Source organism: Mesocricetus auratus, unplaced genomic scaffold, assembly GCF_017639785.1.
Source record: "Mesocricetus auratus isolate SY011 unplaced genomic scaffold, BCM_Maur_2.0 Super-Scaffold_2245, whole genome shotgun sequence".
NCBI lineage: Eukaryota > Metazoa > Chordata > Mammalia > Rodentia > Cricetidae > Mesocricetus > Mesocricetus auratus.
Genome location: NW_024429180.1, coordinates 5590581 through 5606087, shown reverse-complemented (window position 1 = coordinate 5606087; position 15507 = coordinate 5590581). Strand labels below are relative to the sequence as shown.

The window sequence follows — 15507 nt, the reverse complement described above, 5'->3', positions numbered from 1 at the left end:
TGATGCTACTAGTAACACACTACTAACACGACACCCTCATTAGCACAGCCAACCAAGCAGGGAACCTGTCCAGACTCCCCAACAACTAAGCTAAAAGCTTGGCATGGCCATGAATACCTATAAGCCCAGGGCTACCTAGAGGGGTGGATTCCTGGGGTTAGCTTAATCAGTGTGAGTTCCAGGTTCAATGGGATACTTAGTCTCTAAAAATTAGGTGGTAAGTGATTGATGAAGAAGCCTGATTAGACTCCTGGTCTGCACACACGCGCGCGCGCACACACACACACACACACACACACACACACACACACACACACACACGTGGGGGGGGACCCAAAGATTAACATTGAAATTAAATATGTAAATACACTCCTATTCTTCATTATTTTCTTGTAGTTCAAATTCTAGTTGGCCTTAATAATAAAAACCCCAGTTAGTGCTGAAGGATCAGAGAAGCAGAGCAGCCAGTCACTAGTTTTTACCTCTACTGAATCCTCTGAGCTCCTGTCTCCTCCCGCCTTACAGTCCTCTCTCCGCACAGCCAATCACTCCTGTCTCCACCTCCCTAGTGCTGGGATTAGAGGTGTGAGCCACCACTGCCTGACTCTCTTTCATCTCGTGTAGCCCAGGGTGGCCTTGAACCGACAGAGATCCGCCCGCCTCTGTCTCCCGAGTGCTGAGATTAGAGGTGTGCACCACCGCTGCTACGGCTCACTAGTGGCTAGGTCCGCATCTGATCTTCATGCAAGCTTTGTCTGTTAAAGCACCAACAAATACCCCTTTATCAGCATTCCTAAACTTCACTGGGTTTCTTACGGTTACATCAGCCTCCTCCATGACGACTGGCCCTCGGCCCCGGCCGATAGAGAATAGCATCCTGTCCAGCTCAGGAAACAGGGCGAAAGTCTAAAAAGTTCAAAGGTGCTTGCCAACATAGTACACCAATTCTTGCTAACTGGGCAAATGTTCTTTTAAGTTAGAATATGAAATTGTATAGGAAAAAATTACCTTTAATCCTCCAAAGTGGCTTACAGAAAAAAAGGAGAAAACTTAATTCTACCAAAATATGTAAAATCTTAGAACACAAAATGAAAGTTGGCTATTTTACATTTTGTGTACCTCTACGTGAACGGCGGTAAATCCCACCAAATCTCCTCAGTAGGATTTACTTTAAGATTGTGTTCGGTAACACTTAACAGTAAACTCAACCCTGGGGAGGCCGGGACAGGAGGAATTCCGTGAGTCTGAGGCCAGCCTAGGCTATATAGATCCTGCCTCTAAAAGCAAATGAATAAAACTAGAACAAAACACACAAGAGTTTCCCTTAGAATAAATATTGTATTCTAATAATACAGATTTTAAAACCATTCTCTTCACAGTAACAATTTTAAATACAAGGACCCGCTTGGGTTTTTGGAACCTATCTTCCCAACTGCTTTTAGTTCTGGGGCTGTTCCTAAGCATCTACCCACAGTTTGCTCTAAACTTAACTCCACGGGGTTCTGTTGCTGCTGGTCTATAGGATGCCTGTGCCAAACAGTAAGTTTCCTATAAACAGTCGTAAAAATGCAGTCTGCTTATCTGAGCCATCATGCCCATCTATACCTCTGGCTCCCTCCATCCCTTACTTGAACGCTGTCTCATACCTGTCTCACGCACAGAGTAAACAAGACATGTTTACTCATAATGCTACTCAGCCAGTACACGGTACTTTTCACTATTTGTTTACCGCCTTAAAAATAAAGCCAGGCTCAAATCGCTCGCATGCCAGTGCAACTGGAGAGCTTTGAATTCTGCTGTCAGCTCGACGGCAGAATCTGTCCTGAGCTGCCATGAGTGTACGCTGCCTGGACTGTCTTCCGCTCTCGTGATTCTGGGGGACAAGTCTCAAGTGCAGTCAGCAAGGCAGGCTTCACTTCTTGGCAAGATTTCCCCCTGATTCAGCAAGGGGGAAAACGATGGCCGGGCTTTGATCACTCAGCTGTTCACTGATGTATGCATAAAAGGGACTCTGTACTATTTTGGGAGCATGTGAGATAAAGGAAATTGATTTCTGAGTGAAAAGAAAGAGAGAGAGAGAGAGAGAGAGAGAGAGAGAGAGAGAGAGAGAGAGAGAGAGAGAGAGAGAGAGAGAGAGAGAGAAACCAGATTGTGTTGCTGGGTAATACAGGATTCTCAAAGAAGTAGTAAAAGTTTGAAAAACACATAGACCCTGAAAAGTAATAAGAAATAAACATGTAATTCAGATTATCTGTCAGATTAGATTCATCACCCTCCAGTTACAGGACGTGTTCAAGCAAAGGGGAGGTTCTAAGAGCTTCACACATAAGTGCCTACGTCTTCAAAGCTGTGTCTGAATTCCAACCACAGGCACAAGTACATGCAACCCGTGTGCCACGGAGTTCAGAGGCTGGGTCCAGTCTCCAGGTCACTACAGAACCCATGTTGGGGTCTCTTTAACACCTGCGTCCTGACTTCTGCGAAGGCCAACCTTTACAGCACATTGGCAGGCATGATGTGTCTGTGGCATTCTCCATTACCCGTTCTAAGACGAAGCTTTTAAGTTTGCAGACAGTCATTGCTCAGTCCACTTGCTATCTGGCTGGTGTGACCCGCAGCTCTGGGCCCTGTGTTACTGGTCTGTTAGCTCTGTACTCTAAGTCAAAGCTAACAGCATTGGCGAGAATGGCTTGTGGGGCTGGGCTGCAATCTGTTTACTGACGATGACCTTTCCCAGTGTTGATGCTTATGTAAAAACAAGGCTTCAACTTGCAAATTACACCTTGGATACAAGTTAAAATAAGGTTTTATATATAATGGTAAACATGCTGAGAAAAAAAGACTGTCACTACCACTGTGAACACGGAAGCTTTTAATTCAAGATCCCATAAAGGAAAAGTATTCCATCAGGAAACCATAAAGGTCAGGGGCTGGAGAGATGGCTGGGGGGGGGGGGGGATTAAGCGCACTTCCTGCTCTCAGAGAGGACTGCAGTTTGGTTTCCAGAAACCTGCTTGAGCCTCCTGCAACTCTAGCTCCAGGCGATTTGATGCCCCCTTCTGGTCTCCACAGGCACCTGCACCTACATGCGCTTAGACACCCATCGACACAAATACATATAAAAAACAAGTCTTACAAACAAAAAAGAAGAAAAGCTTGGGCAAATTACCCAGGAGATAAACACAAATCAATTTACACAAACCTAGAAGCAGCTTCAGAATGCGGAAGCAAAATCTGACAGTATTTAGAAGAAACAGAAAAACCCAGACACACAAAATTAAGACACATTTATTTCAACAACAAATAGAACAAATCAACGACAACAAAAATCAGTGGAAACACCAGAGTCTGTGACGACCAATGGCTAGGATGCCACGACCAGTTCTTTTCAAGTACAAACCTGCCACCAAGCATGCACCACGGACCTCAATGACAAGGCTGCTGCAGACCTGCATCTGACTTTATCGGACAAACAACACAAAAGCAAGGTGACCAGCAGGAGGCCCCACTGTGCAGGCTCTAAATAATACCAGCTGTACAGAGACACAGTAAAAAGGAGAGTCCTTTGAAAACAAGGTGAGAACGAGGCACTGTCAAAATCTGAAAGCTGCAGCTAATGCTACCTTTGGAGGTAAATGCATAGCTTTAGCCTTTTTTTCTCTCTTCTTAGTAAGAAGGAACTCTAAATACCAAAAACTAGATCTTAAGACAGAAAGGAGGGTGGGGAAATGGCCCAGTGGTTAGCAGCACCTTACTGCTTTTGGAGGACCACGGTGCAATTCCCATCACCCCCACATAGTGGCTCCCCACCTTCCATAATGCCACGTGACACCTACTTCTGACCTCTCCAGGCATCAAGAACACAACTGATGCATAAGTGTAGGCAAGACACTCGTACACGTAAGAGAGAGACAGATAAACTAAAGGTATTTCAAAAGAAGACGTGAAAACAAATGAGTAGCAACGACAGGAAAAAGAAAAAAAAATAAAAGGCCACACACAGTACCACAGGCCTGTAAGGACAGACAGACACAGGCGGACTGCTACAAGTTCGGGGCCAGCTTGATCCACATAGGGAGCCCCAGGCCAATCAAGTGAGAAGCTATTTAAAAGAAAATAGCAACAACAAAAAAGACAGAAAAATAAGAACATAAAAGAGAATGGAAACATTTTAATGATATAGGAAAAAAAACCTTTGGTCTTTCAAAACACTAATGACATTAATCGCCCCCAAAGCTGTCAAGACTGAATTTGGACACCCAGAAAATCGCCCATCAGATGCCAGAGACTGGGAGACAAGCAAGTTATGAAACCCTGAAGCAGGAGAAACTCCAAGACAGTACTTAGGATGGCGAACCATGTCCCAGATGGAATTAAAAAGACACACCAAACATACAATGGAAGGTGGGGGGGGGCAGTTAGACGGCTAACTCGTGGCGAGACGTATGTGGCCAAGCCTGACATGGTGAGGTTAATCTCTGGGACGTACATGGTGGAAGAAAGAACTGTCTCCCGTGCGTCCCTCTGACCAACGTGCTTGAGCACGGACACACATGCAATAAACAAGTGTAAAAGATTATAAAATAGACAGCGCGATTTTAGTAAAACAGAAACGAGCTCACTAGACCGACCTTTTCATATCTCACTCTGAGAATTAACCAGAGGGGGAAAAAGATAGGCAGATATTAATACAAGCAAGAACAGAGGCATGCGTTGGCCTCCATTTAGGTGAATAGGTAGCCGACTTCCTCTCCACACTCTATGCCTATCTAGGATGGCTGTGTGTCTAAGACTCCGGAGCCGAGAGGGCACAGTGAACCACCTCTACGGGCTGGCCACACCCACCATCCAGCAACGCTAGGGTGCAGAGTTCTCTGCCCTTGTAGAATGCCACCAGGCTTGGTAAAATGAGGGCCTTTAGTGTCCGTTTCTTAGGTATCGATTACCTTCTTATCGTTCCTTAGGTACTGATTACCTTCTTACTAAACTACAGCCATTATCATTTGGAGCTCACAAGCTGGGACACATTGGAACACCAGCTGCCAACCTGCAAGGCTGGAGGATCCCTAGGGGACTGTCACCACACTCCCAAGTGTGCCAACAGTCTGACCGGCAAAAAAAACAAAAAACAAAAAACCTCAAACATCTCTTCTCTCACTGAAGAAAGAAAGGTCCGGAATAGCAGGCAGGGGGCTGTGTGAATCCTGCCACCCACGGGGTCAAGTGTTGGTCAGTATTATTTCCAGTGTCCTCTACGGTCGACTTGTGTGTCTGCAACCAGGGGACCCACTCCAGTCCAGCGGCTGGCACAAGCATTATCTCTGAGACTGGCATTTTTGCACACAACTCCCTCCTTGCAAATGCCCCCGGGGGGAAAAACTCTTTTTGTTGGTCCCTGGAAGCATGAGAAAAAAAAAACCGCCATATTCGGTTAAAAAAAGACGGATGAGTTTACTTTTTGAGACAGAGATCTGTGAAAATGAGGGCAAAGCGCCCAGCTAACATGGTCCTTTGTCTGGGGGGGGGTTGGAGGTGGGAGTTGGGGTGGGGGGGGACAGGGGTGAACAGACCATGGCAATCTCCAAATGACAAAGTCATTGTCTGGTGTGCTTTCGACACTCTTTGCCTGACATCCCCCACACGATGCAAGCAAGGGTCAGGGGGACGGAGACAGAGTGTGGGCTGTTCCTCCCCTGTGCTTCTGTAAAAGCCAGGGGCCCGGCCTGTGATCCCCAAGTCTTAGGCTGCCTTTGTTCCCCACATCCAGATGCAGCAGCTTTTTCTCACCACCCCCCCCACCCCCTGGCCCAGGAAGAAGCTCCTACTACCCAGGACACCTCCTCCTCCTCCTCCGCAGAGCATCTCCTTCGGGCTTGCCTTTTCACTCCATAAAGCCACAGTCGGTGTGTTTTGCGTGCGGGGAGGAGGGGATGACACGTTCGGCCGGTGGTCCTCACGACTGCCTGCCACTGGTGGCTCAAGTAGCCCCAGGATTATCCCTTTGTGCGCTGTGAAAGGGTATGAAAAGTCAGTTATCTAAGCTCAGTCAAGCTGCTGTCCCCCACCCTTTTTTTTTTTTTTTTTTTGATGAGGGGTGTCTGAGGTGGGGGAAGGGAGGCTTTGCAGTGCAGCTCTCCCTAAGTCAGCGGCAGCATTCTGGAGGAGGCAGTTGCGCGCAAGTTTGCACGCTCAGGAAGACTCCCCCACCCCACCCCACCCCACCCCTCCCTCAAAACCCTACTAAAATTCCAAGTGCTGTTCCATGCCTCGTAACTTCACAATTGCTTCGTTAGCGGGCAAGACCCCTCCCTGGCAGTGAGGGTGTTAGCTGCCAGAATTCCAGATAAGTGAGACACTTTCCTCCACTATTGGGGACCACAGAAGCCTCAGAAACGGTATGGAAGTTGGATTGATATGAAATACTTGCTGCTCAGTGGTCTGTTCTGTAAACAATGGATACTGGTAGTGTGTCACCGAATGGAAAATAGCCATTACAATCGCCAACAAACCCAGCCTCTGGGATAACAAGCTCCCACGGTGGTATTTGTGGGTCTGGTTACGTGTCATAGCTACCTTAATGGGGAACACCGAACATAAGATCATTTACCATTATCAAACTATTTCTCCCACTTAAAAATGAAGTTGGATTTTAAAAAAGCATATCCTTTTTAACACTTGGCAAATTTTGTTGAAACGTCACTGAGATGTAGCATGGTGGTGGAGTAGCTGCCCAGCTCTCCAGACCTGGGGGTGGGGGTGTTGGGGGCGTTCATCCAAACATGAAGGAAAAGATCTGTCTGTCATCTGCTTGAGAATCTGACACAGAAAGGTCCTTTGAGGCTTTCAGAGCCAATCTCTGCCTGTACAATGCATCGAAAGCTCACCTCTAAAACACTGCTAAAGGAAGGCAATTACATGGAAACGCTGGTAAAAACTTATCTTTACTGCAATCCTTACGAGCAGGTGTTTTCTTCCAGCTCTTGTGAGGATGGGTAGTGTGTAGCTTTGCGAAGAACGAGATGGTAAGCTGTAGAGCTTGCTTAGTGCGCGAGTTGGGAAGGGAGGGTTCTCGACTCCCTGGCTCTGCCACACACCCTACCTGAATCTTAGGCTGTTCTAAGTGCCACCCTGTCCCCTACGGAGTCACACAGTAGCACACTCAACCCCTCACAACCATGTAAACCTGAAGCTCTTCCTGCAGAACCAAGCACACTGCCCGGCGTGCTCTTCAGGGCCCTGCGGGCACAGCTTGGAAGACACAAAAGAGAATACATGCATTAGCTTTTTAAAACTGTCTGTCTTTGTCACCTAGAGTCGAGAACCAGTTTATCTAGAAGCTATGACGGGGCCAGGACGTAGATCAGTTAGTAGAACTGCCTGGCGGGCAGAGCCCTAGGTTCAGCTCCCAGCACCATGGAGACTGCATGGTAGCACAGAATCTCCTAACCCTAGCCCTTGGGAGGAGGAGACAAGTGCAAGGTTGTCCTTGCCTACACAGAGAGTTCAAGGCCATCCCGGGATACCTGAGAACCTATTTTTAAAACAATGTCTTGAGGCTGACATACGCCTGAGAGACGAACTGTCCTGTAGTGTGGACTTACTAGTCAGGAGCGGGGTGTGTTTTACCCATGACATTCCTATGTGGATGCCCCATGTGAGAGAGGTCCACATCCGTGACCTCTCCAGCCTATGTGCGCCCACACAATCCTCCCTCCGAGTATCCTGTTCTCACGTCCTACCTACCTACAGAGTTTAAGGTTGTGCACACTCGGGACGCGCATCTCTCCAAGATCTGGCCCCTCGGTACCCATCGCCCATGTCCCCTCTAACATTCTACCCCTCTAACATTCTACCTCAATACCCCGTGCTATGATTCTACACCACGGTCTCCTTGCAAATACCCCACGCATTGCACTTCCGGCCACAGGGGCCTTCTCCACTTTCTGGGGCTCGGGGACGGCCACGAAGCTTTGTCCCTTTCCCCCAGGCAGACTACAGAAGAACCCCAGGAGCCATGACCAAGGTATGTAGGTCAACCCAGAAATGACAAAAGCTTGATGCTTTGCTTTAACTGAAAAAACTTGTGTAGGCCTGGCCTACACCAGGGTGGCCCTGAACTCACAGAGTTTATGGGTGCACACGTGTACTCATGTATGTGTTTATGGACGCACACGTGTACTCATGCATGTGTTTATGGATGCACACGTGTACTCATGTATGAGTGTTTATGGACACACGCGTGTGCTTATGGGTTCAAGTCCTTGCTCCAGAGCTGGGTATTTATTCCCAGGCTGGCCTCAGGAGGCTTTAATATGTTAACCCTGAGCAGACTCATCAACTGCAATGTATTAAATTCTTGGGCTCAGGGGAGAAATCTCAGCGAAGTGCTGGGATCAGCCACGACACGGACATTTCCAGCAAGAACAAGGGTGCATGCTGCCCACATTCAGAAGCCAGGGATGGTGTGCTCATACAGCACGGGGCTCGGGCAGCAAAGGAGAACAGCGACAGGCGGGCTTCCTTGTAAAATGCTCCATGCAGTACCTGAGGTTTCAGTTAAGGGCACGAGAAGGTGGTAGACGAGAAAAAGCATTCCAAACAAATTAGTGGGGAGTGGTTAAAAACTAAAACGATTGAGATTCATCGCATGTCAAGCCCAAGAAGAATCATCAGAAATTTAGTCACAATACACTTGGCACTCAGTACAACATCCTTTAAAAAAGATAAATCAGAATGCTCCCTGCCAACCTCCCTCATCTTGCTCAGGTGAGAGGAAGTGCATACGGGGACTGTGGGCAGCATGCCTCCCTTCCACTGCACGCACAGGCCTCTCCTCAGGACACACACGGGTCTACCTCCTTCGCTGGGATGGCCCCCTGCCTGTTTTCAGGCCTTTCGCGTAAATGTGACCTCAAACGTGTATGCCAGCTTTTAAGAAATTTGGGTTCATGAGGGGAGGGGGCACCAGGCAAGCTATGGGAAGGGGCTTCAAGCTTTGCTTCCTGCTGGCTTCAGGCCATCCTCTCTGATCCCATTTCTAGGAGGAAGGAGGCAGCCTGTCCTCTGCCACACATGCACACACGCACGCATGCACGCACACACACAGTTTACCAATACAATCATCTACAATCATCTTCTGAAGGTCAAACCCCTGCTCTAACACTGTAGTCTCTCCTGATCTCTCATATCTGAGGGGCAGACAGTGAGATGACATTGCCATTGTAATTCCTATTTCTGTAACACCATCTAGTTTTAACCTGCAGAAAACTATTCTGTCTTGATGGAGAACTTGCCTTTAGGAAACCTGCTCACACTCAAAGCGGTTGCCGTTTCTTGAGAAAGAAAAGGAACACATTTGAACAACCCCTTTTAAGCCAGAGGTACGCTGCCAGGCATTGGCAACTCCAATAGAGCTTTGCATTTTATACTTGTTATTTCCAATCATGTATCCCTACTTTACTCGAAACGCCCTTCAATTAAGTTCTATCTCTTGCAACATCTTGTCAGTTAAAAGTGTGTCTGTCTAGTCGCTAATTTATCACTCTAAATACCAATACCCAATACCCCATCCATGTCCACAGAAATATCAACCTTTGGCTGAAGCCTGACGGACAAAAGTAGACCTCTGTGTGGCCTGCAACTTTATTCATGGCTTAAATAGGATCTCCTTCACTTAGCCATCCCACCGGCAGCACGGCGGATCTCTGCCCAGACTTCTGACTGGTTTCCTCAGAGCACACGGACGCTGGGTGCCCTGTCACAAGTGAGGGGTCCCGTCCTCTCAGGCCCCATCCCGTCAATTCCTCAGCTTCCGCACTCGGGTGGAAAGGCAAACTCTGAACCACTCACAAAGCCCACTAAAGGGTCACCACCGTCTTTCAGGAAAGGTGACGAGGCACACACACTCTTGATGAAACGGTCCACAGGCGTGAACGTCGTTACGTTATCACTTCTGGAGCTATCGGATCTTACCGTCCGGAAACACGTGGGCAGCTGCATATCCTTCATCAGGATGAACCCGGGGGCCCAGGGGCAAGCAAGCAGTCCTTCCCTCAGTTATGCTTGGCTTTCCTATCGCTTCAGCTTGGGTTTTCACTCTGTGGGCCAGGACATACGCCCCCACGCTCACGCCAGCTGGGGGATGGCTGGGTGGACGCTCACTCCCCTGGAGACCCATAGGCACTGTCTGGTCCCCAGCTCCATCTGAACTCAACGGCTCAGCCAAGCTGAGCGGAAGAGCATCCTGGGGAGCTCCCTGTACACAGGAGGAGCTGTAACTACCTCCAGGATCTGACCAAGGACATCAAGACCCGGGGTCTCCTGCTGCCAGCGGCAGGGTTTGCCGAGGATGCTGGGAACAAAAGCGGGACAGACGGAAAGCTGGCTCTCAGGTCACTCTTGAAAGAGGCTAAGAAAACCCGTCAGGGGATCCGGTAAACCGTCTCAGGGGATGAGCGAGTAAACAAGACCCTGAGGAAAACCTCACCTGCCTCAGAGGCCCATGCAAGGGGGTGTGGGGGGCACTCGGGTACCACTGCTGATGGGCAAAGGTCTCCTGGCCTGGATGGCTTATGTGATGACGAATCCTCCAATTACTACTGTAACTGTCATTGTCCCTTTCTTGCTTGGCTTTTTTTGTTGGTACAGGGAATAGAACCCAGGTCTCAGGAATGCAAGGTCAGGAGAGCCACCTTCTTAGTCCAAGTGTTTACAAATGAGGCAGAGTAGACACAATGTTCCGGAGAGCACCCCCCCAAATGCCCACCCACACCCCAGAAGCTCCGGGATAAGGCCAGCCACAAGGTGAGTGAGGCTGGCTGTCATTTTGACCTTGCTGCACTTTAATTCTAGAGACTGTTTAGAAATGGAAGGAGCAACCCCGGCCATCCGCCTCAGCTAGCAGAGCTAATAGGCTTCTAATTAATTTCCAGGAGATCGCTGTTATAACTAACAGGTTTCAAACATTTGGTTGATTGGGGAAAATGAATTGAATATAATGTATTTGATTTGGAAAATTAGTTTTCATTCTATGTGCTTTACCATAATAGTGTTTATTTTAAGTTTACATGATTCCATTAAGAGTCCCAGAACACCGCTGGGCAGTTTTCGTACTGACAGAGTCCTATCTGGCTTAATAAGAAAAAAAAATCAATTTACATTTAGATTTTTGTTGGCCTTTCTTTGAGGGTAGGTTAAATTCATTTTTTTTTTTTGTGGCTTTCATAGAAGTCTTTGCTTGATCATATAGCAACAGGGACCGAATATTCAAAAATGATCACAGCGATTCTTCTGAGAAGAAGCCCAGTCCGTCATCAGATGTAAATCCTCCCCAGGAAGGCTAACAGGGTCCAAGGGAGCAGCTACGCACTGTTTACTAAATTTCACTTGATTCCTCCTGACAACCATTTAAACAATGCATGTTGGGAAACGGCCCTCAAAGAGGCGGCGACAATGGCTGAGGATCAGGGCTTTTATATTTGGCTAATACTAGTTTTAAAAGGAGAAATAGTTCTTCCCGAAAGGATTAGAGGAAGGCTTATTATAGGAGACACCTGCAAACACCCTGAGTGACAACAGAGCTGTACCTTAACTGATAACTGAGTTATCCTTTACGTGAGACTCCTTTGGGAGGGGCAACAGCACCAAGAGGCACCTGTTTGGAAGCCTCCAGAAACTGGCTAATCGGCGCCAAAAGTAGTTAACAACGGTTAAGTGTACCAAGATCACGTGGGTGGGTAACGGATAAAGACCCTGGTATATGTGGTCAGACTGAAGTCACATCAGGACTGGAATTCTCTCTACTCACCATGCTAAGAGTGTGTCACACTGAAATCAAGAGGCGTACATCAAGGGCATCCCCCCCCCTTCCACGTGGAAATCCCACAATGGATTCTAATTAGCAAGGCTCACTCTGCTAAACACACGGTGGGCCTGGCAGCTTTGGAAACTCAACCTTGGGGGCGCTGGGGGAAAAACAAGAACCCTTTGCAAATTCTCCTAGAAGTAACCCATGGCCTCTGTCAAAACACGCGCGCGGCTGAAGGTATCTGTACTCTGTGGGCTGGGAGGGACAACTCTGCAGGGAAAGAGGTTGCCGTGAGGGGATAAAGGACATAGCTCAATCCAGCAGGATGCATTTAAAAAACCAAGTTCCCAGGAGCAAAAATACAAAAAAAACGCCTGGTGGGTTGATCTGAGGCACAGAGACGCCACTTGTGAGCCCCAGGTAGGTGAAAAGAAATGTCCTCGCCTATGGGCCACGCTGCTTGCAGCCAGACAGCTGGGTTCCCTTTGAGGGTGACTAGCAGCGATTCCGGGAATCGCTGTAGCCTACTGTTGCTTTTTTTTTTTTTTTTTCTGTTGCTGTGTTGTTGTCGACACAGCTGGTTTTCCAAATTAAGTAACCAATCCAATCTTTAGACCAGTTGACTCCGAAAGCGAACCCTAAGCTTGGGCCTGAAGAGTGACGAGCACAGAAGCAAAGGGGAAAGTCCAGCAAGACCGGGGGGCATCACTGAAGACCCCGCCTGGACGCCTCCACTTCCGGTGAGAACGGCTGTAAGCTGACAGCCAGTCAGGAGAGTGCAAAGAGTCTAACATCATGGCACGGGAGCCTCGAGCAGCTGGGCTTTTAACACGAGCATAGCTTTTGATAGACGCACTTCTTCTCCAAAATAAACGCTTGGGGCGGGGGTGGGGGGCGGACAAAAAGATCCCCTGCCTGAGTCACTGAAAAGTAGACAGAATTAGATGGCGGAAGAAAGGGAAACAAAACAGATAAAACAACCACAGGAGCAACAGCGCTGAAAGAGGAGACGAGAGATGAGGTTGACCCAGCATGATTGGTTGGGACCTCAAGTTCACAGACAAAACAACAGGCTCAAAGGAGGCATTTCTGTGGGACTCGTGTGTTTTTTTTTTTCTTTAAAGACACCTTAAGACACAGCAATCAATGTGTGAAAAGAAAAGTTGCCCAGGAAAACAAAAAGAGACATTTTCTGAGAAGACTTTGATCCCGTGCTCCTATTATTGGCTTAAACATGCCTGCACTTAAAGCTCTGGATCTGCAATAACTGCTCTTCCATTGTCCTTGCTAACAAAGTATTATTTCCACCTTATTATTGCTAATCTGTTCTTTGTAAGAAACCACACCTGGTTTTACCCCACCCCCTCCAAAAAAAAAAAGCGGTGCAGTAAATATTTGCCCTTTGTGGCAATACAATGCATAATTTAGTTAATCTGGGCTATCTTTCCGTGAGAGGTGATTGTTTCTGTATTATGAAATGTGTTCACAGTAAAATCAAATCCACGCCAGATAGCCGGGAGGCAGACAGAAAGCCACTTACCGCATGTCGCTGCCATGAGCCACCCCTGACACGAATGCACAGCCACTCCTACACACACTATTACTCACGCTAGGTTAGTCTTCGAACTGTAACCACACCTCCTTCTACAAACAGGGCCCTTTATAAGGGAACATGACACATCCCCAGCCCCACAGGCCCACAATGCCACCCTCTCCCCCTCATGGAAAGGCCCCAGAAAAGAAAGAGAAAGACACAGGCCTTTCACGTCTGAGTGTGAGGACACGGCATTACTTTCCATACCTGGATGAAGTCTAGAAACGTCAGGGGAAGCAAGTCATCCATGTGTCCGATGTCTTTGGAGAAACGATTTAAAATTCTTCCTGCAAACACAGGATATGAGAAATTACACATCTCCCCAGACAGAACCTTTAAGAGAAACAACTTGCAAACAAATCAAAACAATATTTTAAATGCATATGTATTTAATATATTAGGCATTCATATGAAATAAGCTGATGTCAATGGCAAAGAAAGGGAATATGGGATGATATCTAAAGAGAAATAAAAATACCACCAAATGGTGTTAGACACAGAATGACAATGTGGCCCCGATTTAAAAGACATGCACATGTATGTATGTACACACACACACACACACACACACACACACACACACACACACCACACCACACAAGAAATGGGAAAAACTTGTGACAGTGTTGGGTTGGTACAGCTTTAGATTGTTCCTTCACTTTTAGGTCAATCCAAGTGCAAAATAGGTAGATTTAAAAGACGACCAACACTGAAACTAATTAATTCCAATCGCGATATTAGTTTCCCTCTAGTCACGATAATTAATTTTTCTAAATGTAAGTAAGTTGTTAATATCAGTATTTTATCCTAGGATGGCCCATTGGATCTCATATCCCAGGACACCTCAAAGCGCTTCCCGGCGACAGGAAGTACTGTGGGGCAGTGTCATTACTTTCAGACAGGTGCCAAGGGGGAAGAGTCCCAGGCTTGAGGACCTAAGGAGACACAAGGTAAATTAGGCAGGGAAACAGAAACAACACTCCATGATGAAAGATCAGTTCCTACCATCCACTGCATTTCCCGTGAGAAGAACCAAAAAAAAAAAAAAAAAAAGGTGTACGGCGAAGGTTTCAGCGGGCACCTGTCAAAACTGGTTTCTAGCAAGCATCTATTATTTCTAATGATGATATAGCTTTAAAAACTACATAAACAGAGATGGAAAGATGGATGGATGATGGATGGATAGATGGAGGGAGGCATGGATGGACGGGCGGATGGACAGGCAGATGGTCTATCTTGAGGCAGGCAGCTCTCTCAGCTATTTTCTGGAGGATGCTTCCGGAGGCCACGGTACAGATGAGACCCGAGTGTACTCTTTCTTGCCAGCCCTGGGATGGAGCATCCATCGCCTCTGCAACCCTTCCAGAACACCCGGCTGTCCCGGAAGCACAGGGTGCACACACCAGAGACAAGCAGGCCTCAACTTTCCTGTCCCCGACTTGGGGCACACAGGCGCGAGAAAGTGTCATTCCATGATATCTTTGGCAGGCTCAGTGACAACTGTTCTTAGCTTCAATGACACCTCCTTCAGAGACTTGTCCTGAGGATTAAATGGGCCCATGAGTGGGAGAGAATCCTGTCACGATGCCAGGCACCTTTTAAGGAGCGTGGAAAGCAAGCGAACAGAAAGCAGGGACGGAGGCTTTTAGATGCTGAAGCTCGCCACTGGAGAGGACGTTTACCTGCCAACCTGCCGATTCTATGCAACAGCTGGGGCGGGGTCCGAGAGTCTGAGGATCCCACGGACATCCTGTCTACTGTTGCCTAGAGCAGACTCGGAGAGGGAGAGGCACCCGCCCGAATCGGATACATCGGAGAAATCACTACAGCTAGATAGACACGTTGCCCCTACGTAGTCTATGGTTTTGTGGACTAGTTTTTAACTTTGCAAAGAGACAAGGCAGACAAAAGAAAAATACAGCTCCATGGGTTCGGCAATCGCCAGGACCCGAACTAGAAGCCCCGGCACCCAGGTAGAAAGCCTGGCCAGGCTCCGTGTGTCCTGAGAGGGGAGACAGGTGGAACACTCTTGCTGGACAGCCGGCCTGAGGTAAACTACAATGTTCTGGTTCAATGAGAGACCCTGTCTCAAAGCAATAATGAAGAC

The 15507-nt window shown here is 47.8% G+C and overlaps 1 protein-coding gene across 1 annotated transcript in view; it reads right to left on the bottom strand.

Annotated features, from left to right (window-relative positions):
* The window catches only part of Abcc4 (ATP binding cassette subfamily C member 4), a 197369-nt gene that overhangs the window by 54252 nt on the left and 127610 nt on the right, over nucleotides 1-15507 (bottom strand). Inside the window, exon 20 of the mRNA XM_005079412.4 lies at nucleotides 13608-13687. Coding sequence (XP_005079469.1) covers nucleotides 13608-13687 — 80 coding nt within the window. The remainder of the gene's footprint in view (nucleotides 1-13607; nucleotides 13688-15507) is intronic.